The following is a 26,540-nucleotide window of genomic DNA, read 5'->3' as shown; positions in this document are numbered from 1 at the left end:
CTAGTAGTACTAACTCATTTTGTCAGTAACGTATGTAACCAATTTCTTTTAGTAATAAAAATCCTGTTAAAAAAAAATTCCTGTTCAATCCTAACAAAGCAAAGAGCTCAATCATACCATGTACCCCCCCCAAAAAAAATTATAGGGGGAAATAATAAAAGCAGGAAAAATAAATGTAAGAGCTTATTTTTATGATCTTAGAACAGGTAGGGTATGACAAAAGAAACCTCAGACCCTTAAAAGGAAAAATCGGATAAATTTAAGAAAAAAACCTTTCACAAGATAAAAGACACCATTAACATGGTTAAAAGATAGATTGTAGGAAAGTTTTTGTAATATAGGATAGCATTAATATAAATGGTTAATAGATGGGTAAAAATTAAGAAAAAAAATTTCACAAAAAGATCCCAGCCAATTATAACATATAAACCTAGAATAAGCAAAGAAATGCTAATTGTATTTTTTTTCATATCATATTAAAGATCTAAAAAAATTCATCATTCCTACCATTGACAAAATAATCAGGCATCTTGGGGCACTATGTTTCTGATGTTTGTAGAGGGCCATTTGGCAACTAAATCAAATAGATCTGCCAGCTCTAATCATGAAAATCAAAGAGACAGGTCAAAGCCAGGATTATTCTAAGATCTCTTTATTATCCAATATTATCCAACGACCAATCCTGAAATATGTCAACTGTCAAGAAAAGCTTCCTATAAGCTATGGTGAAGTCACTGTCATTTTTTATTTTCCAGTTTTCAAATAGATAATACCCAATAACCTATCTGATAGATCTATTCCTTAAACAGTGGGGAGTCAGGTTCAGATTTTAGAACTAAGCTCATTCAGGTGGGGTATCGGTAAAAAATAAGATAATCTACTCATTTATTTAACATAGCTCCAGGATTTATAAACTCAAGTTTATGGTTGAGACACTTATTCTGTCCTAATTTTTTTCCTGGGAAACTAACACCTGTATTAGTAGAAAACTTGACTATCAGATATTTAAGCAGACTCAGTTTCATGGTAAGGAAAATGAGTGGCCCTGCTTCACGCATATTTGCTGCTAGTTCATTCTTATACAAAAAAGAGAAAAAGAAAAAAAAGAAAAAGAAAAAGAGAAAAAGAAAAAGAAAAAGAAAAAGAAAAAGAAAAAGAAAAAGAAAAAGAAAAAGAAAAAGAAAAAGAAAAAGAAAAAGAAAAAGAAAAAGAAACTATAGGTCCACTTTATGTAAATCCTCAGCATGGGCCACTTGTCTAGGTATTCCACTGCCAATACAGTGATACCTAGCCCTTACTGATATTAACAGAGTATTACTATGGGCACACTGAGTGTCTCTTCTCTGATTTTCCATCCATGCTGTTGGATTAGTATGCAGGAATGGAGGCATTCAAATGCCATGGCTTGGCTTTGTTGCTGTTAGCTAGTTCATAAATGGTGTCTTCAACTATGTTAGCAGACAAGTTGCTATGTTTATAAAGAGTTAAAATGAGGGATCCCTGGGTGGTGCAGCGGTTTGGCGCCTGCCTTTGGCCCAGGGCGCGATCCTGGAGACCCAGGATCGAATCCCACATCGGGCTCCCGGTGCATGGAGCCTGCTTCTCCCTCTGCCTGTGTCTCTGCCTCTCTCTCTCTCTCTCTGTGACTATCATAAATAAATAAAAATTAAAAAAATAAAAAATAAAAAAAAAGAGTTAAAATGAATGTTATTACTCTAGATTCAGCCTTTAAGAAGTTTATAGTGTATGTTTCTTTAAAAAAATTATTTAAAACTTATTACCTAGTGTGGTTTTGTACTGGTGTTTGTATCAGAAAACCTAAAACTCAACTGACTGACGTAGCAGATACTGTCCCTGCTAACAGTGGTCATGTTCTGCCTCTTTCAAATCAACTTTATACTGTTTTGTGTTGTAATACCACAGACTTGCCTCCAATTCTTCTTCTTCTTCTTCTTTTTTTTTTTTTTTTTAAGATTTTATTTATTTATTCATAGACACAGAGAGAGAGAGGCAGAGACACAGGCAGAGGGAGAGGGAGAAGCAGGCTCCATGAAGGGAGCCCGAAGCGGGACTCGATCCCTGGTCTCCAGGATCATACCCCAGGCTGCAGGCAGAGCCAAACCGCTGAGCCACCAGGGCTGCCCGCCTCCAATTCTTTTTGAGAAATAAGCAAGCTATATGTATTAAATTCTGGAGTAAATGTTACCCAGTCTTCTATGTGGCACCTCTTTAACACTAGATACCATGTAACATAACATAAGGATGTTATCAACTCACTGCTCTGCTAATTCAACGTCAGGGTTGACTTCATCACCTTTTCTTACTTGAAGGGACCTTGAGTAGAGCAGAACCTAGACTGAAGGGTCCCAGGAGTTCAGTTATCAGGAAGCCTCTAAGTTAGCCACTACAATTCATTCCTTTTTCCTTTAGGTGAGAGACCAGGAAAAGAAGATGGCTTCACCCATAAATCAGTCCATCCTCAACAAAAGTAATAAACACAATGTGTGAATGTTGAAAACAGAACTTATTGGCACTTTGGAGTTAGTTCTTTATAGCGAGGACTCCTGATTTTATTTCGATGGTTCTGAAAATTCTTATGGTGGGGGGGAAGCAATTTCAGATAATAAAGATAAATTAAACTCAAATCCATTCCACTGGAAGAGTAATAAAAAGCTGGCTGTATTAGCTAAGGTATTAAAATCAGAGAGTTCAGTCCCATTGAAAACATAATTCTAAGGGTGCCTGGGTGGCAGTTAATTGAACATCTGACTCTTGGTTTCAGCTTAGGTAGTGATCTCAGGGTCTTCAGATCAGCAAGCTTAGCACTGAGCTTGCTTGGGATGCTTTCTCCCTCTGCCCTTCCTACTTGAGGGCACACTCTCAAACAAATCTTTGAAAAAAGAAAAAATTTTATCAGCATACCTTCAGTTCATTAAATGAGTTGTGTTCTTCGAAATGTTTCTTTTTCCTTTCAATATATTGATCAATGGACTCCATTTCCTTAAAACGAGCCTCATGAAGCTTCTTAAAGTCTAGAATGTTCCCCAAAATATGACAATTAATAATAAGACAAATACATTTACTCACCTTCCTTTTGTCTTTCTGTTAATACTTATTCTCTTCTCTGCATCCCTGATATTCAACTTCAACATCATCTTTGCTAAAAATATAATTTCAAATCTTTTAGCTTTTGGAAACTCAGGGACAGAGTATTCATCTTATCAACTATCAAACACCATGTCTCCACTGTCCATTTCCCCACTGACAACTTGGTTTAGTCCACAGAACAATTACAGATTTGTCCTCTCCCCTCACCAATTAATCAAATGGCCTTTACCTAATCATAAATTTGACATATTTTAATGTTTAGAAAGCTTTATAACAAGGATTGGCAAACCTTTTTTGTAAAGGGTCAGACAGTAAATATTTTATTTAGCTTTTGTAGCCACATCTCTTTAATACAATCCTTTAAAACTATAAAGGCCATTCCTAGCTTAAGGGCTGGAAGACAGACCAAGGTGATCAGCAATTTGCTGACCCCTGCTCTGTGCTATTCTGATTAAGAATATACTGGGGGTGCCTAGCTTGTCAGTCAGAGGAGTGTGTGACTCTTGATCTTGGGGTTGTGGGTTTAAGCCAATGTTGGATGTAGAGATTATCTTTTTTTAAAAAATATTTTATTTATTCATGAGAGACATAGAGAGAGGCAGAGACACAGGCAGAGGGAGAAGCAGGCTCCATGCAGGGAGCTCGACGTGGGACTTGATCCCAGGGCTCCAGGATCACGCCCTGGGCTGAAGGCGGCGCTAAACTGCTGAGCCACCCAGGCTGCCCTGATGTAGAGATTATCTAAAACAAACACATAAACACACATACAAGAAAACAAACACAACACTTAAAAAAAATTTTTAATAAAAAAAATTCTAAATATTAAGTATATGCTTTTCTAATATATGCTGAGCAGCACTTTAAGTACTATAAACATACAACACTTAACATTGTATGTGCCAGGCAATAGAGGACAATAAATTACATATTTAAATATGGAATCTCGAGATGCCTGAGTGACTCAGCAGTTGAGTACCTGCCTTCGGCTTGATCCTGGAGTCCTGGGATTAAGTCCCACACTGGGGTCCCTGCAGGGAGCGTGCTTCTCCCTCTTTGTCTCTGCTGCTCTCTCTCTGGGTCTCTCATGAATAAATACAATCTTTAAAAGAAAATATGGAATCTTTTTTTTTTTTTTTTTTTTTTGAAAATATGGAATCTTAAACTTATTATTGAAAAAAAAAATTAAGGGTGCCTGGTTGGCTTAGTCAGTAGAGAATGGGACTTGATTTCTAGGTCATGAGTTCAAGCCCCATGTTGAGAGTAGAGAGTACTTAAAAAAAAATTAAGAAAAAAACCCTACAAGGTGGACATCATTCCAAATACTTTATAGACATTCATTCTCGGATATTTACTGAACACCTGCCATGTGCTAGTTGCTATGTTAGGTAATCAGAAGTTGAAAAATAGTCTCTATATGCAAGAATACCTTGGCTTTTTTTTTTTTTTTTTAAGAATACCTTGTTTTATTGCACTTTGAGATACTGGGTGTTTTTGTCTTTCGTTTTTACAAATTGAAGGTTTCCTGCAACATTGTCAAGCACCATCTTTCCTACCGCATTGGCTCACTTCATATCTCTATCACATTTTGGTAATTAGTTCAATATTTCAAACTTTTTCGCTGTGGTCATATATTTGCTATGGTGCTCTATGGTCACTGATATTGTAATTACTTTGGAGCACCACAGGCAGTGCCCATATAAGATGGCAAACTTAATAAATGTGGTACATTCTGACTTCTCTTACAGTAGCCTGCCTCTAAGTCTTCAGGTGAAATGAAGAGTTGCATATCTCGCACTTTAAATCAAAAGCTAGAAATGATTAAGCTTAGCAAGGAAGGCATGCCAAAAGCCAAGATAGCTAACTGGTCCCCTAGTTTTCAGCCTAAGTTGTAAATGCAAAGGAAAGGTTCACGAAAGAGATTAAAATGCTACTCCAGAGAACACCCGAATGGTAAGAAAGCAAACTAGCCTTATTGTTGAAATGAAGGAAGTCTGAATGTTCTGTGTAAAGATCAAATCAGCCACTGTATTCCCATAAGCCAAAGCCTAATCCATAGCAAGGCCCTAATGCTCTTTAATTCTGTGAAGGCTGAAGGACTTAAGGAAGCCACAAAAGAAAAGTTGGAATCTAGCAGAGGTTGGTTAATGTACAGTCCATGACATAAAAGTACAAAGTGAAGCAGCAAGTGCTGATAGAGAAGCAGCAAGAAGTTATCCAGAAGATCTAGCTAAGATCATTAATGAAGGTGGATACTATATTAATAGATTTTTAATGTAGAGGAGACAGCCTTCTGTTACAAGATGCATTTGACCAAATGATCAAACTGTAGTGGATGAAGTGTTGCTTCTTTTTTTTTTTTTTAATTTTATTTTTTATTTTATTTTATTTTTTGAAGTGTTGCTTCTTATGGATAAGCAAAGAAAGTAGTTTCTTGAGATGGTATCTACTCCTTGTGATGATGCTGTGAAGATTATTGAAATGACAATGAAGGTTTTAGAATATTCTATAAACTTATACTTGATAAGGCAGTGGCAGGGTTTGAGAGGATGGCCTCCAGTTTTGAAAGAAATTCTACCGCAGGTAAAATGCTATCAAACAGCACTGCATGCTACAGAGAAATCATTTGTGAAAGGAAGTCAACTATGGTGGCAAACTTCACCATTGTCTTATTCTCAGAAATTGCCATAGCCACCCCAACGTTCAGCAACCACCACACATCACTCAGCAGCCATCAACACTGAAGCAAGACCGTTGGCCAGCAAAAGGAGGACCACTCTGGGGCAGCCCCAGTGGCGCAGCGGCTTAGTGCTGCCTGCAGCCTGGGGCGTGATCCTGGAGACCTGGGATCGAGTCCCACATTGGGCTCCCTGCATGGAGCCTGCTTCTCCCTCTGCCTGTGTCTCTGCCTCTCTCTCTCTCTGTGTGTCTCTATGAATAAATAAATAAAATCTTAAAAAAAAAAAAAAAAAAGGAGGACCACTCTGCTGAAAGCTCAGATGGGGAGCATTTTATAGCAATTACTTACTATTATTTATTTATTTATTTATTTATTTATTTATTTATTTAATAACTTACTTTTTAATTAAGATATGTGCATTGTTTTTTGAACAAAATCACACACTTAACAGACTTACAGCATGGTGTCAAACACAACTTTCACATGCACTGAGGAAACAAATTCATTTGACTGACTTTTCTGCAGTAATCGCTTTATTGCAGTGATCTGGAACTGAAGGTGCAACATCAGGTATGTCTGTATCAACCTAATGAAATAGGTAGTATACCCACTCCCACTGTAAACTGAGGAAGCAGGCTGATTGAGGATAAGATGCCCGTGGTCTCAGAGCTAGTGAGAGAATGAAGATGCAAGGCCCAGTTAGTGCATTCAAGCTTTTAGCTATTCTTGTGCACGGCCTATTTGGCATTAGCTTAAGCAGCCAACTATTATTTTGTTTGTGTGTAAAACTTACTTGGAGTAGCACTTATAGTTCTTTTACTTTTTCCAGGTTTGGAAAACCCATCTGCGTAGAGATGCTTCTTTCTTTCTGCAGGTACCTTTGAATCTTCATTACCTGAATCCAAAGATACAGAACTAATCAAAGATTTTGCAACAAGTTCTCCCTATTAAGAAACATATAGAAGTTGGGGGTGCCCAGCTGGTTCAGTCGGAGTATACAACTCTTCGTCTCAGGGTCATGAGTTCAAGTTCCACAGTGGGTGTAGAGATGACTGAAATAAAACTTAAAAGAAAAAAAGAAGGTCTAGAAGTTAACATGAGGGCATTTTCATGTGATGGAGTCTGCCAAGGTGATAGAAAAAATGAGCACAAAGAATGAGTTACAGTATCACCACATAGATCATATGCTTCAAGTAGGCAGAAATTTTATGCTTCCTGTCTAGAAGTTACGTAAATATATGAGAAATGGAAGAACACTTTTTCAAATGGTAGAGCATGTGACTCTTGATCTGAGACCCAAGTTAGGGAGAGAGATTATTTAAAAATAAAATCTTAAAAAAAAAAAAAAAGATTCCACAATGCCACCAACCTAAGAAACATCCTTACTATTAGCATTTTGGCATATTTCCTCAGGTCCTCCACTTCCATACTTGTTTTTGTTCTTTAAATCCAGCTAAAATCATGGTGTTATGTATTGGCTATTCTTCCTCACAACCATATTTTGGTATCTTTTTCAACTTGAGGCAATTTACTTAAAAATATCAAAGTGGGTGCAGTACCTGGGTGGTTTAGTCAGTTAGATGTCTGCCTTCAGTTCAGGTCATGATCCCAGGGTCCTGGCATCAAGCCCCACATCAGCCTCCCTGCTTGGCAGGGAGCCTGCTTCTCAGTCTTCTCCCTGCTCATGCTCTCTCTCACTCTCATAAATAAATAAATAAATAAATAAATAAATAAATAATAAATAAATAAATAAATAAATAAATAAAAATCTTTAAGGGCAGCCCCGGTGGTGCAGCGGTTTAGCGCTGCCTGCAGCCCAGGGTGTGATCCTGGAGACCCTGGATCGAGTCCCACGTCGGGCTCTCTGCATGGAGCCTGCTTCTCCCTTTGCCTGTGTCTCTGCCTCTCATTCTCTCTGTCTCTATGAATAAATAAATAAAATCTTAAAAAAAAAATCCAAGTGGGTTTTCAAGAAATATTACTTATAAAGATGTCATTCATACTGAAGGTTTCCCAATGCATCCATAAAACATAAAAGAATAACTGGATAGAGCAGGAGGGGCTGGAGCTTCTGCTTAGACCTTGGCTCTAAAACCAGAAAGGTAAAGTTTCATGCAAAACAGGGTATTTGGAATGGAATAGAAAATTGAGAAAAAAACAACTTCACAAAGAAGCAACTCAGCAGAGTGATAAGCTGCTAACAAGCCACGACTTGTGCCTTCTGGAGGCAATGACTGACAATCACTCTGTGGAATTTCTGCCAAAAGTGCATGATCTAAATCTAACCCTCAGCACATATTAGACAAACCAAGGCAGAGACACCCCTAAAACTGGCCTGTGTTAAAAAATGTAAAGGTCTAAACAAAAAACAAACAAACAAAAAACACACACACAGGGCAGCCCCAGTGGCGCAGCGGTTTAGCGCCGCCTGCAGGCCAGGGTGTGATCCTGGAGACCCTGGATCCAGTCCCATGTCAGGCTCTCTGCATGGGGCCTGCTTCTCCCTCTGCCTGTGTCTCTGCCTCTCTCTCTCTCTCTGTCTCTATGAATAAATAAATAAAAATCTTAAAACAAACAAACAAACACACACACACAGAAAGGGAAACATCCTCAAAGACAAAGGAAGACTGAAGTTAGAGTAAACTACTCCAGGCTATAGTAGACTAAAGAGACAGCAGGATGAAATCCAAGAGCCAAGATTTTCCTTTGCTTTAATGGCCATGACTAGAATAAATCATGAAACCTAAATAAGGTCGTATATAGAACCATTTAGCAATTCTCACACTTCTAGTCTCATATTCTTAAAAATTATGGAGGACCCTCCCCCCATTTTTGTTTACATTCTATTTATCAGTATGGGCCATTAGATATTACAATCAAAACATTAAAAAAATCTGATATACTAAAAAACAATGTTCTTGTATGTTTAATAAATTTATGAAAAATGGCTAAGATGTTTAAAACAAAAATAGTGAGGAGATATTTTCACAATTTACTTAATGTCTGATAGCTGGATTCTGTTATTTGCTTCTGCATACAGTATGTTATGATATAGAAGTATAGATGAAAACAAATCTTGCTACAAACAGGTAGTTGAGGGAGAGTACTGTAATGCTAAGCCTTTTCAAGTAACTGGATATTCTTCTGATACTATGTTAAGTACCACTTGACAAGTGGTAGTTTCTTAAAGGTTAGTTGCAATGTGGAATATGAATCCATACCAATGAGATTTTGTATTCTGTATCCCATATATTTGTGAGAAAGTCTTGTGGGTTGGGACGCCTGGGTGGCTTAGCGGTTGAGTGTCACCTTTGGTTCAGGGAGTGGTCTTGGGGCACCGGGATCGGGATCAAGTCCCACATGGGGCTCCCTGCGGGGAGTCTGCCTCTCCTGCCTGTGTCTCTCATGAATAAATAAATAAACTCTTAAAAACAAACAAACAAAAAGTCTTGTGGGTCTATTTTTGTTTGTTTTATTTTAAGCTCTACGTCCCACATTGAGCTTGAACTCTCAACCCTGAGATCAAGAGTTGCATGCTCTACCAACTGAGCCAGCCATGCAGCTGACCCTAACATACTTTGTTTTAAGAAACAAACACTGAGGGGCACCTGGATGGCTCAGCGGTTGAGCGTCTGCCTTCGGCGCAGGAGGTGATCCCAGGGTTCCGGAATCGAGTCCCACATTGGGCTCCTTGCAGGAAGCCTGCTTCTCCCTCTGCCTGTATCTCCGCCTTTCTCTCTCTGTACTTCCCATGAATAAATAAATAAAATTGTAAAACAAAACAAAAACAAACACTGAAGTATTTAGGGTTAAGGGGCACATTTCTGCAACTTACTCTCAGGGAACAAAACGTATACAATACCTATATGGATGCATATATGTATATAAATATAAATAGAGAAGGGCCAAAGTAAATGTGGCAAAAACATTAACATTTCAGACATCAAGAACATAGCAACACTTGGTACTATTCTTGCAACTTTAAGTCTGAAATTATGTCAAAATAAGTTTAAAAAAGACCTCTCACCAGAAACGATGTGATCCTATTTTTTGCTCTTCAAACAGCCTGTGTTTCATTACATGAACTTAACATGTTCATGCTTGTTTCTCCATGCCCTTGAACCCGGGCCCTGCAGCTAAGTCTCCCTGACAAGACAATTGGCGGAATAGCAGATACCAGTATTTCCACCGCCACTTCTGACTCTTTGTCATTTCTATCTTGCTGTAAATCATGAGTTTAAAATGGGCTTATGAGGAATATGCATCAAAATTCCCCAGGGTGTTTATTAAAAATTGAAGGCTTGCAGGCTCAGTATCAGACACTCTACCTCTGGTAACTTTCTATATTTAGTAAGACATTCAAAATTCTAGGGAAGAAGGGAAGGCTCAGCATTAGAAATTCTGCGCAATAACTGCACGGTGGCCATGGAAGTGGGTCATCTCCACCCCTCAGGCTCTGCCTCAGGTGCGCAGACACGGTTGCTGGGGAAAAATGGACACAGAGACACTGTGGGAGTTGACAGGGTTCCCAAGGAACGAAATCATAAAGCGTCAAATCCTGTTAGGTCTGGGGGAACTGAAGTTTTCTGGTCTCATTGAAACAAACTTTTAGTTGATAAACTTTAGGGGAAAAGTTTTTAGAAAGTTAGAGACTAAGTATACGTTTATCATAATAAAAGAGGCAACTCTACTGGGAAGGTAGACTTTGCAGCCCCCTTTTAACGGTCTTTGTTGAGAAGACCATCAGCTTTGGGTATCTGGGTCTGGAGTAGGCCAGAAAGAGCTAATGGTGATGAGCAGAGCCCTCATTTTGTCAGAGTAGAGATCAACTTCCCTGAACTTTCCAGCTGCCAATCTTACTCTGTTTTTATCCACAACAGTACTAAAGATGACTTGATGGTCTACTGTATCTGGTTTAAACTTTCGCTTTCATCGCAGAACACTTAGGAGTTCTAAAGCATGGTGTTATGGGTTGAACTGTGTTCCTCAGAAAGGTATGTTGAAATTTTTTTTTTAAACTGTTATGACTCTCACTTTTTTAATTTTCATTTATTTATGATAGAGAGAGAAAGAGAGAGAGAGAGAGAGGCAGAGACACAGGCAGAGGGAGAAGCAGGCTCCATGCACCAGGAGCCCGACGTGGGATTCGATCCCCGGTCTCCAGGATTGCGCCCTAGGTCAAAGGCAGGCGCTAAACCGCTGCGCCACCCAGGGATCCCTGTATGTTGAAATATTAAGTGTAAGAAACAGTAATAGGACTTCAAGAAAAAGCTTCTCGTTTGTTATGGTAGTCCTAGGAAATGAACACACATGGGTCCCCTAGGAATATCAGGGTTTTGTTTTTACTTATTTGGCATACCATTTATTCTTCTTTTTCCTGTGGAAACTGCATTCTCCTCTCCTTGGTTCTCATCTAGTGGTGAAGGAACTTCTCCAACAGTTCTGAGATCCTGGTTTTCCTGCTTCTCTGGATCCTGGAAGTCAGTGTGATCACTTATTTTTATCTCTGAATGATCCTGCTACAAATGTTAAAAGGGAATAAATGATAAAAAGTCACCACTGCCTTCCAAAGATAAGCACCCAAATTGACAAGGGGCTAAAGGAAGTAGGAGAAGTAGATTTCTGAGTGGCAGATTTGGGAATAGGACATACTAGGACCACTGAAAAGCATAAATGGCAAAACAGCTCTCTGAGAGATGAGAAATTATCAGTCTAAATGGATAGTCTAACAGCCAATGGATTATAGGGAACTAGAAAATAAAAATTAGGACTGTGAATCTTAAAAAAACAGGGGGGCAGGGGGCAGCCCACGTGACTCAGTGGTTTAGCGTTGCCTTCAGCCCAGGGTGTGATCCTGGAGACCTGGGAGGGAGACAAGTCCCACATCAGGCTCCCTGGATGGAGCCTGCTTCTCCCTCTGCCTGTGTGTCTGCCTCTCTCTCTCTGTCTCTCTCATGAATAAATAAAATCTTTAAAAAAAAATTAGGACTGTGTTTTGTAAAGTTACATTTGGATGAGAGGATAAAAAAGAATAAAATCAGAGTCCTCTCAAAGTAACTGGAGGGGTGGTGGACACCTGGGTGGCTCAGTGGTTTAGTATCTGCCTTCGGCTCAGGTTGTGATCCCGCGTCCTCGGATCGAGTCCCACATGGGGATCCCTGCATGCAGCCTGCTTCTCCCTCTGCCTATGTCTCTGCCTCTCCTGAATTAAAAAAGTAGTAATGAGGGAAGTGCCTGGCTAATCCTATGACCATTCTGCTGAATGACCAATGAAGAGTGAGCACTAGATCAAAGGCCAGGTTGAAAAGAAAAAAAAAAACCTTACTGATACTGGTTTCTCTTTCCTTCTTATTATCCCTTACTTAAGTGAGTGTTTAATTCATTTTCATATTTATTTGACCAATATTGAACTTGTGCTTAATCCTTAGTGAGTGTTTCCAAGAGTTAGCACCCAGGGTGTGAGGATGACCAGTGTGGCCTCGGGTCTGTGATTTCATGGAGCACACAGTTTACAACCATTTGATACCAAAGAAATTCAGATCGAAAGTTTCCTAAGAATATACCAATTTTGGCACAGGTGGTGGTCAAGATTGGTACACGTCCATTCACCTGGGAGTCAGGGTTCTTGCACCTTCTCCTTGTTTTGGTGATGTGGCCAACCGGCTCCCTCTTAGCTTGTTCCTGGCTGCTCATCTGCATCTCAGTCTCATCCCAGGAGGATGCAGAAGTTTGAGTTCCATTCTAAAAAGAAAGACATTAATCTTCCATGTCCTATTTTTAGAGTTATAATGTGCAGGAAGAATCAGAATTTAAACTAAATAAAAACCGTATTTTACAAAAGGTAATTTTAAAACTGTCTTGTACTAAATTATAGGCCTGAAGAAGAATTTTAGAGGGTTTGAGAAGAAGCAATCTCATTTAACAATCCCAGCTTAGTGGCAGGTTCGCATCCTCCCAGTGGATGGCGGCTCCCCGGTGGCGGCTGCTTGCTTGACTTGGTCTGGGTCCTGTGCCAGACTTTGTCCCTGGCATGCATAGCCCCATCCAGGAAGAAGCTCTGATGTGTGAATCGTGAGTTTGCTCAAGCAAGTCAGACACCTCCCACGGAATAACTAGACCTGAGGACTAAGATGGAAGAGCTGGATGAGTAGAAGGCCAGGGCCAGCTCCCAAGCCCCCCAACAGGGCTCTCTCAGGAAGGCCGTGGCTGCTGCCCTGGCCCTGGATGGGGAATCCACAATGGGTTGCAGGAAAGAGTCCCGCCCAAAATCTATCATCATCTCCTGGTCAGAAAATGAGAAACTGGAGGAGCCTGGGGAACTAGAAGGTGGAGACCAGCCTGATGAAGAGGAGGCAGATGATTTTCTAGACTATCCTACGGATGATGACATATGGAACATGCCCATGGACAGCTGCTATGTCACATTAACTGGCACCATCATACCAGGAAAGAAAAAGGGCCAGATGGTGGACATCCACGTCACACTGACAGAGAAGGAGCTGCAAGAATTGACCAAGCCTCAAGGGTCATCAAGGGAGATAACACCTGAAGACATAAAGGCCTGCCAAATGGGAGGAGACCGTGGGCCCTGTTTGGTCCTCTGGACGCTGGTCGGTCTGCCTGTGGTCTTTATTCTCTCTTTTGTTGTCTTTCTTTCTTCCTTTCTTATCTATTTATTTATTTTTGTTGTTGTCTCTTTCTACTATGGCACTATCACCTGGTACAACATCTTCCTTGTGTATAACGAGGAGAGGACCTTCTGGCACAAGATCTCATGTTGCCCTTGCCTCATTCTCTTCTATCCAGTGCTCATCATGGCCATGGCCTCTTCCCTGGGCCTCTATGCCGCTGTGGTCCAGCTCTTATGGTCCAGGGGAGCATGGTGGCAAGCTGCCCGGGACATGGAGAAAGGCTTCTATGTTGGCTCTGCAGCAAGCTAGGTCTGGAGGGCTGTTCTCCCTACAGCATTGTAGGGTTGCTTAAATCGGACAATATTCCAGGCAATCTCTCCAACAAGGACCCCACCCAGGAAGTAGAAACTTCCACTGTCTAAACTTCCAAAAACTTATGTCCTTCTCTCATCTCAGTAGCCTATATGTTGTCTTCCAATTGCAGAAGATTCTTGCTTTAAATTAGCCCCCTACCTCTTTCAGTTCTGGAAAATTGTAGCCCCACTGTTCTGTTCTACCATCTCAGTGGTTCCAGGAGGGCAGGGAACAGAAAAGCAATTTATGCCAAAGCTGTCTATCCATGGATGAATTCTCATTTCCTGCCCTAAAATAACCATTGATCTGGGACAAGGAGCTCAGTTTTAAGTTCAGGAGTTTGAAGATGTTACCGGTCCCTGGAAACCAGGGGAGTATGTGACTAAATGTGACAGGGGAAAACGGAGGCTCCAGGGAGACCAAGTTCACCAAAAAGATCATAAGTAGGATGGAGAGAAACACTTAGGACAGGGCTACCACAGTACAGCAGGATGTGAAGATTTTTGTGCATTTCTTAGATTTTAATATAGTGGCATGCAATTCAAATCCTAAAATATCAGTGGTTTAAACAAGATAGAAGTTTCATTCTTTCTTGCACAGAAGTCTGGAGGCCGACCATCGGGGTACCTGACCAAGTCATCCAAATCCCAGGCTTTATTCCCCTATCATTAGGAGGATGTAGCCCTTTTTTTCCTTTTAAGGAGACTTCTTCGGGGAAGTCTCACTCAACACTTCCTATATTTCATTGGCCAGGCCTTAGTCACACGACCTCACAGGCAAAAGAGCCTGAGAAATGTAGTCTTTTGGTTAAGCAGCTATACTCTAGGCTAAATATATGGGTTCCACTAATTTAAGCAAAAAAAAGAAAACATGGCTATTTTGGTAGGCATAAAGAGTCTCTGCCTCCTGGTAATTATTTAAATATATTCAGATCCCAACCTGCTAATACAGTTGTGTTTATTTATTTATTCAGAACTGAATGTTACATAGAGAATTTATAATAGATACTAGCTATATATACTGTTTATATGCTACCAATAGATATTAGCAGCTCATGTACTTTGCAATTAAGTCTGTAATGTCATGTGGTTTCAGGGTTTTTAGAAAGGAAGAGTTGAATATAATTAGTAGCATAACTTTTTTCCTGTAGTGAAGGCAGGACTGGGGAGTGATATTTAATACAACCTACATATTAAAGACTGTGGAGGGAGGGATTGCAAACTTCCCCCAACAGGTTTCAGTAGCCCTAACTGCTCAAAGACAGGATTAGCTTTCTGTTGTTTGGCAAGACCTCACAGCCTCATTCACTCAGACCCTGCTGGAATATCTTGGCTGTGCTGTGAAAATTGTGTCCTCCTGGCCACTAAGGGGTGTACACCAGATGAATCTAGATTCATAGAATCTGAACTTTTTTTTCCTATTTAAATTTAGTCCAGAGGGTGTCTAATTTCAAAAAAAAAATCAAATCCCAAGAGATGAAGCAGATTTTTTTTTTTTTTTTTTTGGAGGTTTGGGTCTTTACAAGAACACCTGATGCGCATTTCTTGTTGACGTCTCAGGAAGAAGCACTGTTAAGAACTGTGAATCAAACCAGATGGGTCAGTAGTGCTCTCCTACAGAAGGACAGGGACATTTGCCTAAAGTATGCTGAACACCATTTTCAGAAGAACGCCTTTTAAAAACAATAGAAAAAAAAATAAATAAAAACAATAGAAACAGCAACTATAATTAGTTTCACACAAAACAAAACTGCCCAGCATTTTGAAAGTAACCTTGGTGTTCTCTGGTGCTTTTGCAAAAATGTAAACAATTGAAATGAAGACCAAGAAAATAAAAATAAAAATGAATTAAAAAAAAAACAAAACAACCCCAGCTTAAAAATTAGGCTAAGAAAGCATTCAAAGTTTTCTTAGTGTGAGTAAATAAGCAAATTAGCATTAATTTTTTTGAATAGACACCGTGCTCTAATAATTACAACTAACATCACACCTTGTAATATTGGGGTACACATTCACATGAGTTATCTCATTTATTCCTCAAAGAGTATGAGATAGGTACTAACCTTATTCTCAGTTCACAGAAGGGGAAACTGAGGCTTGGAGTCTAACTCATCCAAAGCCAAAATAAGGGAGTTAGTGAGACTGACACCTGTACAACCATACACTAAAAGAGCTACATTATCAGAACAGTATGGTACAAGTACCAGAATATCCCACACAGACTTATTTATATAAGAACTCATCGTTTGATAACAGTTGTCCTTCATATTAATGGGGGAAGACTAGATTCATGATTCAACATTTGATGCAGAGAAAACTATGCTTTTTATCTTTTTGGTGGGGGGAGGGAAATGAACCTTGATCCTTTTTTGTCCACACCAAAATGCAATCTGGATGGGTAAAAGACTTAAATGTAAAAAATCAAACTATGGAAGCACTAGGGAAAAAAAATAGGCGAGGCTTGGTTTGCTTTTGGTGTTTTTGTTTTTATACATGAATTTTAATTTTTTGAAATAGACTAATATTATACACATGTGGCTAAAAAAAATTATGAAGTACTGAAGAGATTATAATGGAAAGCCGCTGCCTCTGCCCTGGCCTCCCATTTCCAGGGCTTCGCTGCAGGTGGTTGCTTATGCAGCACGTGCAGTTTGTTGGGGGGGCAGTGGGGGGGGGCACTCATTTGTATTTGCAGTAGCCATTTGTAGTGCCTATCATGGGCTACAGCTTAGCTCACTGGTCCCAGTCTCCTCTCCCATCTTCTTCCTGAGAGCACCACACCACTTCACTCTATTAGCTACCTTTGCTGCTTTAAAGACTCTGAAAACTTTAAATCTCGTCCCACAGCTACATAAAACATCCTGTAAGATCCAAATACAGAATCCTTCTACTTTTTTACCTCTTGTCTTTTCTTGCTCAATGTCTATCATCTATTCTCAAGTCGTTAACATTAATAGCTTGTTATATAACCTTAATTGAATCATCTGTGCCTTGTCTGTGTAGCTTGATTCCAGTTTATAAATCATTAAAGTTCTTGAGGCTTTTTTTTTAAAGCTTTTGTTTTCTGAGTCATCTGGGTCTCCTTTAGGGTCATCTTTTTATTTATCTTAAGCTCTCTCACACTGCAGGCTTCCCCTCAAATGTTTGCTGTTGGCTGTCTACCCTATTTCAAAACAAGAAAAACCTCCTTAGGGGCTTGGATGTGTGGGAGGGCCTTATCTGGTGGGGTCAGATCTACTAAGGTCCTTAGGTGAGGAGGAGGCTGTTATGCAAGGGAATCCTTGAATGCCAGAAGACAGGCCTTAGCTTGATAGTATTGAAATTCCTTACAGAGAAACCTTCCAGTATTTTAAACAGTACTGACACCTGGCACTCTCACATGGAAGTGGTGGGTAGAGTGCTTTGTATACTGATTTTTCACTTCATTGCACTGTGGTGCCTAGACCCCATCCTCTGAGAGCTGATTTAGTTGGCTTGGGGCTTGATAAGGCCTATATATATATAACCATTTGTAAAAAGCTCCCCAAATGATTCTCTCATATATCCTGCAATGAGAACCACAATATAAATATAAAATGTATGTGTTGGAAGTCAATAAGGAGGCTTAGAGAATGGCATATTTAGACTTCTGTATGTTACAGAAGTGAAATAGTTCTAAGTGATATAAAGTCCAGGATGAAGACTGGCAAGGAAAGTTACAGGAGCTTAGGGCACCTGAGTGGCTCAGTGGTTGAGGGTCTGCCTTCAGCTCAGGTAGTGATCCCAGGGTCCTGGGATTGAGTCCCACATAAAAAAAAAAAAAGTTACAGGAGCTAAGGAACAAGGAGACAAGGGTGGTAAAGGACATCTAGATGTACCCGTCAATTCACCCCAAAGAAGGTCAGCAAATGAAAGGTGAAAACAGGTAAACAAATTCAAAGGTGGGATACATGAGAGTAGAAAGATGCTATCTGGATCCCACTTCCCAACTCCCTGGATAGCCATATGGAAGAAAAAAACTGCTTCCACTATAGAAGTGACATCTTTGGGTTACAGGTATTGTTGGAATATAGAGACACTTTTATTTTTTTTTAATTTTAATTTTTATTTATGATAGTCACACAGAGAGAGAGAGAGAGAGAGAGAGAGAGAGGCGCAGAGACATAGGCAGAGGGAGAAGCAGGCTCCATGCACCGGGAGCCCGACGTGGGATTCGATCCCGAGTCTCCAGGATTGCGCCCTGGGCCAAAGGCAGGCGCCAAACCGCTGCACCACCCAGGGGTCCCGAGAGACACTTTTAAAGTACTTATTTAGGGCAGCCTCGGTGGCTTAGCGGTTTAGCGCCATCTTTAGCCTGGGGCGTGATCCTGGAGTCCCAGGATCGAGTCCCATGTCGAGCTCCCTGCATGGAGCCCTGCTTCTCCCTCTGTCTGTCTAATAAATAAATAAAAATCTTTAAGAAAAAATAAAATAAAGTACTTATTTAGCCTTCCTGCAGGGACTCCATATTAGCAGAGTGCAGGACAGGTCTGTTAGCACAACCCTGGAGATCGCTTGTTTTAATCCCATGCATCTTAAACACACTGATGTGTGGGAGGCTGACCCAGATCAACGAGGTGGTGTTCAATCCTTAATGCACCATGATGTTCCTCTAATAGACTTGTCTAACTCCAATTCTGACAAGGCCCACCTGGTTAGAGCAAGGGAGTCCTTGGCACACAGCCAGACTGACCCACATACAAAACTACTCCAACTCATATAACTAAGGCTGACCTACAGTGCAAGAACAAAGATTCCATAAGATACGATGTCCCACTCACTCAGATGTAGAAGTCTGGAAGTTTGCACATCTGTCAATTCTTGGCAACATCAATGATCTCTTTGCTATGTACTTGGACTGTGCTGACTCCTTCCGTAGCCTTAGATTAATAAACTCTGTGTCAGGTCTTCCTACCAATCTAAGCTCATTATTGAGGGGTGTGTGGGTGGTTCAGTCCTTTGAATGGTGGCTCCTGATTTCAGCTCTGGTCATGATCTTGGGGGTCCTGAGATTGAGCCATGCCACCAGCTCTCTGATCAGTGGGGAGTCTGCTGAGAATTCTTTCTTGCTCTCCACCCCGCCTCCTGTAACTGCTTATGTACATGTTTTCCCTAAAAATAAGTCAGCCTAAAGATTTATTTAAGATGTTTTTTGAGAGAAAGAGAACTTGCAAGCGAGAGCGCACAAGTGGGGTGTGGGATGAGGGGAGGTAGGATGGCGTAGAGAGGGAGAGGGAAAAGCAGACCCCAGGCTGAGGAGGGAACCTGATATGGTGCTTGATCCCAGGACCCTAGGATCATGATCTGAGCTGAAGGCAGCCGCTTAACAGGTTTCACCATCCAGGTGCCCTAAGCTCACTGTTGATAGATTCAACACTTAGGAACTCTTTATCTGACTGAATTTGGACTATCATCATGCTTTTATTTTTCATTTTTTCAAAATGGAACGGCCCTGGGATGCCTGGGTGGCTCAGCATTTGGGTGTCTGCCTTCGGCTCAGGGCCTGATGCTGGGATCCAGGATTTAGTCCTGCATCGGGCTCCTTTTGGGGAGCCTGCTTCTCCCTCTGCCTGTGTCTCTGCCTATCATTCTCTGTGTCTCTCATGAATAAATAAATAAAATCTTAAAAAAAAAAAAATGGCCTTTAAGATGAATTCGAAATACACTAATTTTAGTCTATTAACTACCATCCAAACTAAAATCTTGATTTCAAATGGCTCTAATCATGTATCCTTATTAAAATAATTATATATATATATATATTTCTCTATATATAGACAGATTGAGATCTAGTTGATGTAAATTCTTAAAGCTAGAATTCAAAATTAATCCTTTTTTGTTATTTTAGGTTAATTAAACCTGGAACCAAAATAAATTTTGCCTTACATTTTAAAAAATTTATGTATATTTTATAAGTAGACTCCATACCCAGCATGAAGCCCAATGCGGGGCTTGAACACATGACCCTGAGATCAAGACCTGAGCTGAGATCAAAAGTTGGATGCATAACCAACTGAACTACCCAGATGACCCAAAACAAATCTGAGTATTAATAATTTTAAATGTTTATAACTTGGAATATGGTTATAGAAGTAGTAAAGACAGGGAGGGGGATGAGGGAGGCCATTGGCTAGATTTTTAATTCATGTTTATCTTTACCTTCATTTCCAGATAGATAATGGATGCTTTTCAAAGCCTAGGGCTTAAGATCTTTCTGGATTTTCCTCTATTTTAAGTTTAGAATCCTGGCCCTAACACTGCACCCACGGAATACGTCAGGCCTGTCAAAAACCTTCGGTCTGAGGCAGTGATGACAACTTCCTCCCCTATTATTCTGGTTTACAGTTCACCACAAGCCACTTTCACAGGCCCTATATCATTTGATTTCTTTTTTTTTTTCCATTTGATTTTTCTTAACATTCAATTTAGCAAAGCAGATGTTGTGTCCATTTTAAACAATAGGAAACTAAGAATTAAGGCATTTGAGTTTTCCAAGATCACATAAAAAGAAATGACAACAGCTACTTAACCTGGATTTTTTGGGCTTCAAATCCTGTTCCTTCCTTGCTCACACCAAGCTAGCTCTTGTAATGTTTGGCAACTAGTAATTAATTAGCCTTTGCATTTTTATGAGAACATCTTATTCAACACGTTACTCACTACTAGGCAGTTGCTCTATAACAAATAGTTATTATGAAAGGATTTATTACCAATAATGATCTCTTTGGGGATAAACAGCAGGTCTTGAGTTTCACTAGTTGTCTTTTTTTATTTTTTATTTTTTTTACACTAGTTGTCTTTACCACTCATTATTTAAATATAGTTGCTGTAGTAATAGGTGATTTAAAAAAAAAAAATCTTACTTACCTGACTCTCATTTTCTTTTTTTGCTTCGTCTTTAAGGTAGGCTTTCAAGGCTTTTAACAACTTGTCTGCCTGCAGGAGAGTTAAAGACTGTATCAGTAGGCCCAGAAATCAAGTAACCAAAACAGATACATTATTAACTTTCCTGTTTTTGAGGATAATTATTTTCCTGTTCTTATATTCCTCCAGTGTCCTCTGGGCAGGCTCTGGGAACAGAGGGACGACCAAGACAGAACTGGCCCCACACAGATTTCACAGGCAAATGGGGAAGTCAGGCAGGGAAAGAGCCATGACGACTGAGAGCTGAGAGACAGCATGAGGAGGCCCAGACTGTGGTGCAGGAACACAGATAGGCTCAGCTGCCAAGGTCTGGGCTGGCGGGATAGACGTCATCAGGTAACTGGACATGCCAGTTCTAAGATGAAGGCACAATGTCTGTAGTTGCTGAGGTCTGAAGGATGAACACGACAGCAGTGGCCAGAGGGACGAGGTAAAGATATGGCACGGGAAGGCAAGAAGGAGGGTGGAGATTGGGGAACTCAAGTTCAGTGTGGCTGGAACATGGAATGGTTAAGGGAAAGGGAGAGAAGACACTGTAAAAGGGGGCAGGGGCCAATCCTGCCAGGCCTTGTAAGCCTGTGAGAGTAGGAACCCTCAGAGCAAAAGGCAGTGTCTGAAGAGTTTATAGCAGTGCAGTAGGGGGACCAATTTTGCAGTACTCTAGCTGTACAATGTGCCAGATGCATTTGATGGCAGAAAGACAGAAGTCAGGAGAGCAGCTGGGAGGCTGTTATAAGGAAACCAGAAAGGACCGTGGCCTGAGCTGGAGCCTGGGCTAAGGCAATTATGGACATATTAGAAACCTTTTTAGGAAGTAAAATCAGTATGAACATAGGGGTTGAGGAGTAATGAGACTTTATTACACCCAGGTTTCTGGCTTGGACACCTGATGGAACATGCTGGGGGTCTCTCAGATGGGGAATGCCAAACACAGACAGGCTTGGGAGGAGGATGGTTACAGGTCCCTGGAGCAAAGGGACCCCTAGTTTCTCTTCCTACCACAAGAAACCTTCCCTTTCTGAAAGAGATATACTAATCTGATTGATTATATTTTCTTGTGCTTTTAAAAAGTCAAGCATATTGGTTGGGTTGTCTTTTCCTCCTCTTCCACTCAGCCATGCAGCTGAGAACCAGATATTTTCTTTGCAATGTGGGTCCAGCCACCACATCTCATACCATTTATTACAGGCCATGTGTCCAGGAGAGGGGCAGAGATCCAAATTTGGTTTGGGCTTTAGGGGACAGGTGTGAAGCACATCCCCCAGCCAGTTTACCAGTATGCCCTACATCAAGTTCTCAGGCACCATACCAGCTCGTAATAAAGTGGTGCTTATTTCCTATTTGCTGTTGTTCCTTGAATCTCTCTTGGGATCTTCTCTGTGAAAGGGGTGATTGGCAGGGCAGAATTCAGCTATTCTTGGTTCTTCAATAATTTTTTCCCCAACTACTTCATCTGTTGACATATAAAAAGCTATAGATATTTAATACATACAATTTCACGTGTTTGAAAGTAAATGTATACCTGCAAAACCATTATTACAATCATAAGCTTCTTTGTCACCAATAGTTTCCTTCTGCTCTCTTTGGATTTTGTTTTTTTCTGGTTTTAAGAACACTTTGTAGGGATCCCTGGGTAGCGCAGTGGTTTAGCGCCTGCCTTTGGCCCAGGGCGCGATCCTGGAGACTCGGGATCGAATCCCACGTCGGGCTCCCGGTGCATGGAGCCTGCTTCTCCCTCTGCCTATGTCTCTGCCTCTCTCTCTCTGTGAGACTATCATAAATAAATAAAAAAGAACACTTTGCATAAGACCTATCTTTGCACATTACGTATACCATACAGTATTATTAATCACAGGCTCTCCATCGTACAGTTTCCAGAACACTTTCTTAAAATAACACAAAACCTCATCAAATATGTGACAATGATGAAACAAGGTACCTGTGGCAGGGCCAAATCAGGGCATGTTAACAGGTTAAATATTATGGGGTGATGCTCAAGAAAGCTGAGGAGGAGGTACAGGTGTTAGTATCAGCACTACTCCCTCATCCCCTTCAACAAGCATTTATCATGCTGCATACTGTTCCAGGCAACGCAGAGGCAGTGATGAACCAGAGAGACAAGGTTTCCACTCTCTAGGAACTTCCAGGGGTGGGCTACTGGGGAAACAGCCTATTAATGAAATGAGCTAAAAATAAGGGATATGACATCAGGTGCTACCAGAAAATTAAACTGGGGACTGGGGTGGGTTGCTACCTGAGTTAGAAGAGTCAGGAAAGGCCTCTCAGATGTGACTTTTAAGTGGAAATGTGAACAAGCAGCAGGTGAAGATGTGGGGAGAGCATTCCATTAGAGGGCACATCAAGCCCTGAGGTGGGCTGGTGAACTGAAGGACAGAAAGAAGCCAGTGTCGTGAGCATGGTGAACACTGGGGTGAACCAGAGCAGAGAGGCCAGAAGGAACCAGAGGCTGGGTCAAGTAGAGGGGTACAGGCCACAACAACATGTGAGTTTCTTCCTAATAACTTTTTATTACAAAAACGTCAAGTCCACAGAAAAACTGAAACAGTACAATAAACACTCTTGTCCTCCACACCTAGATTCAGCAATCACTAATATGGTCTCATATTTGCCTCATGTATATAATATGTATTTCTTGCCAATCTCTTTGAAAATAAGTTCCAGTCATCACGATATTTTCCCACTAAATACATCAGCCACACCTCCTAAAAATAAGGGGCTGTTCTCCTATATAACCTCTAATGTGTTATCATACCTAGGAAAAATATTAATTTCCTAATATCCTCTGATATGTAGCCCCAAATCAAATTTCCTCAATTGTGTCAAATTTTAACTGTTTTCTTTTTTAAAAATTTCCCTCCAAATCAGGAGCAAAGTTTCTCACATTACATTGGCAGGAGTCTGGATTTTATTTTAGGTGTGAGGCACCTAAAATAATTAGGTAAGAGCAATTTCAGTAGAAAAGAAAAAAGAAATTGAGCAGTAAACGAAAGACAAATGGTCAGGGAAGAGGTTTTTATTTTTATTTTTCTTAAAGGCTATTAAGGCCTGATTGCATGCAGCTGAATGGGAGAAACTGATGTGGGAGAGGAGCTAATTGCAGGTATGTAGCCCTAGAGGTGGGAACAAGGATCCCCAGCACAAACAGCAAGGCTGCCTTTAGGCAATGGTAGAGTACAAGGCAACAGGTATGGGATGGCCTGAGGGTTTGATGGTGGAAACATGTGCAAATGCTCAGCTGACTGTATCCATTTTTCCATAAACTATGAGGAAAAGTCATCAAGGGGAAAGGGAGCCAATTTGAGGTGAGAAGATAGTAAATAATTGTCCTCAAAAACAGGAAGGTTAATGACTACCAAGGAAGCATAGGAGAATCAAATGCCCATTTTACAATTTATGGTCATAAATTTGAATCCATTCAACAAGGTTAGGGGATTTTCTACAGGCAGGGTCAGCTGGTTAGGGGGGGGAAGGAGAGGGACATAACCACAGTACCTTATTATACCTAACAAAATTAAATATACCTTAATTTGATAACTAGTCCAAGTTTAATTTTCTTCAATTGTCTCAAACGGGTCTTTCTATATAGTTGCTTATAATAATGCCTTATATGGTCAACCATGGGAAATAGTACCTCTCAATAAGTATTTATTAACACCCACTGTGTGCCAGGTACTGTGTGCTAGATAGGCAATGGGGTCTATAGTGACCAGAAATATTTTACTATTCCACTCTATGAAAACAGGTGATAATCGGCTAACCCAGATCAGGTACCTGAAGAGAACTACAAGAGGGACTTTTAGAAAAAGATCTCACGGGCAGATCTCAGCGGTTTAGCGCCGCCTTCAGCCCAGGGTGTGATCCTGGAGACCCGGGATCGAGCCCCGCGTCAAGCTCCCTGCATGGAGCCTGCTTCTCCCTCTGCCTGTGTCTCTGCCCCTCTCTCTCTCCCTGTGTCTCTCATGAATAAATAAATAAAATCTTTTTTAAAAAAAGAAAAGATCTTACTTGAAGTAACTCTTCAGAAACCCAAACGGTAATTGAGGCCTTCATGTAATCCAGAGCTCTGAATTTAGGAAGCCTCCACTGTAACTCTCTTGCCACTGTCTGGAGCATTATTCTAGCACTGCCAACAAGCTGAAAATAATTATTCAGCATCTCCTATATAAGATATACTGCCTTAGTGTTGTAAAGACCTTCCAAGGAGCATGGATAAGATTCTTGTTCAAGGAACTTAACTTTTAGTGGAGAGGATAACACGATACACAACCAGAGTGCAAGGAGAAAGCCTACAAGTGCTCAAAGAGAGTACCTGAAATTAAACTGCTTTAAAAGCATATAGTGGGGCAGCCCGGGTGGCTCAGCGGTTTAGCGCCACCTTCAGCCCAGGGCGTGATCCTGGAGACCTGGGATGGAGTCCCACGTCAGGCTCCCTGCATGGAGCCTGCTTCTCCCTCTGCCTGTGTCTCTGCCTCTCTCTCCCTCTGTGTGTGTGACTATCATAAATAAATAAAAATTAAAAAAAAAAGGAATTAAGGCTTTGTTTATGAAGTAGTATTGGGGATGCCATTAAAAAAAACTACAGCTCAGGAGCAGCTGGGTAGCTCAGTGCTTGACCGTCCGCCTTTGGCTCAGGTGGTGATGGGGGTCCTGGGATCCAGTCCCGCATCAGGCTCCCCACAGGGAGCCTGCTTCTCTCTCTGCCTAGGTCTCTGCGACTCTCATGAATAAATAAAATCTTACCTCCAAAGACACTCCTTTACTATAAGCCCTAACAGGTACCTGGGCACTGATTAGTTTTTTTAAAATCTCTTAAAAACATTTGTAATGCCTGATTTAGGCATTACGCAGTGTACATACCACGCCCTGCAGAGCACACCTCCAGAGTACCCGTAAGTATTCTGTGGGAAAACTCCACTAAAGAACATATAGGCCCCAATTCCAAATTGCATCCCCACATTTTCCCCTCAACGTTTTGCAGCGTCGGAGTCAAAGGCCTTACCAGTTCTGAAACAGAACACTAGCACAATGGTAATAACAAAATAACGATCAATTCTAGGTCAGGGCTGCGTTATAAAAACTTCTCCACGCGGTGGTCCTCTAAAAAAGTCATCCTTTCCTCCAGGTCCTCCAATTGAGTATTAAGGGGTTTGGGGCTCATTTACAATTCACAGAATTGTTGCTGTTCCGATTTTTCCAAAAGCCAAGACAATGATTTCCGCGACCGCCTAACAACCTGAATTAGACACAGCATCCCTGAGCCTGCATTTCCTAGATTAACTCCGGAGTACTTCTAATAAAGCCAAACCAAACAAACCTTTTTTAAGTCAAGGCCTATGTGATCCCCCAGAAAAGTCAGCCTCAAAATAAGGCGGATACTATGGCCTCCTCTCCGTTTTGCGTAGTCGGAGGGACAGCTAGCTCCGTCCGCCCGGGGCGGAGCGGGCTCCCGTTCAGTCCTTTCCCACCAGGTCTCCCAGAGGCCGCCCTTAATGCCCCGCCCGTTACCCGCTTCGTACCCTCAGGTTAGCCCGGAGGCCGAGACTCTTGGCCAAGTTCTGCAGGTCGCTGTACTTGAAGGAGTCAAGCTCCTCAAGGGAGGGTATGGCCATGGCGAGCTGCATCCAGGCGACCACGCAGAGGACGGGTACCCCAAACACAGCAAAGCAGTTCAAAACTCGGGCGCCACGGAGAGCGTTGGCCAAACCGAGCTTTATAGAGAGTTTAAATTGAAAATACTGCACTGCTATTGGTTAAAAATGCCGTGAAGGCGGGGTTTCCCGGCGCTGACCAATAGAAACAACGATGCTC

The 26,540-nt window shown here is 41.1% G+C and overlaps 2 protein-coding genes across 6 annotated transcripts in view; one reads left to right on the top strand and one right to left on the bottom strand.

Annotated features, from left to right (window-relative positions):
• The window catches only part of NUSAP1 (nucleolar and spindle associated protein 1), a 76,923-nt gene that overhangs the window by 11,878 nt on the left and 38,505 nt on the right, over nt 1-26,540 (bottom strand). The window contains exons 1-7 of one of the 5 annotated variants that reach the window (XM_038580111.1): nt 26,249-26,468; nt 22,021-22,164; nt 20,655-20,723; nt 12,395-12,526; nt 11,145-11,304; nt 6,579-6,680; nt 2,923-3,032 (exon numbers count right to left, since the gene is read on the bottom strand). In XM_038580111.1, coding sequence (XP_038436039.1) covers nt 2,923-3,032; nt 6,579-6,680; nt 11,145-11,304; nt 12,395-12,484 — 462 coding nt within the window. In that variant the 5' untranslated portion in view covers nt 12,485-12,526; nt 20,655-20,723; nt 22,021-22,164; nt 26,249-26,468. Of the gene's footprint in view, nt 1-2,922; nt 3,033-6,578; nt 6,681-11,144; nt 11,305-12,394; nt 12,527-20,654; nt 20,724-22,020; nt 22,165-26,248; nt 26,471-26,540 lie in introns of those variants that run through there. The other 4 variants (XM_038580108.1, XM_038580107.1, XM_038580109.1 and 1 more) reach the window with 4 other exon arrangements.
• On the top strand, nt 12,816-14,263 carry LOC102152665 (transmembrane protein 169-like). The gene is given in 3 exon segments (XM_038581092.1): nt 12,816-12,856; nt 12,951-13,702; nt 13,705-14,263. Coding segments are annotated over 3 exon segments (927 nt in total). The 3' UTR covers nt 13,839-14,263.

The sequence above is a fragment of the Canis lupus genome, chromosome 30, assembly GCF_011100685.1.
Source record: "Canis lupus familiaris isolate Mischka breed German Shepherd chromosome 30, alternate assembly UU_Cfam_GSD_1.0, whole genome shotgun sequence".
Classification (NCBI taxonomy): domain Eukaryota; kingdom Metazoa; phylum Chordata; class Mammalia; order Carnivora; family Canidae; genus Canis; species Canis lupus.
This window is presented reverse-complemented; position numbering and strand designations above follow the sequence as displayed.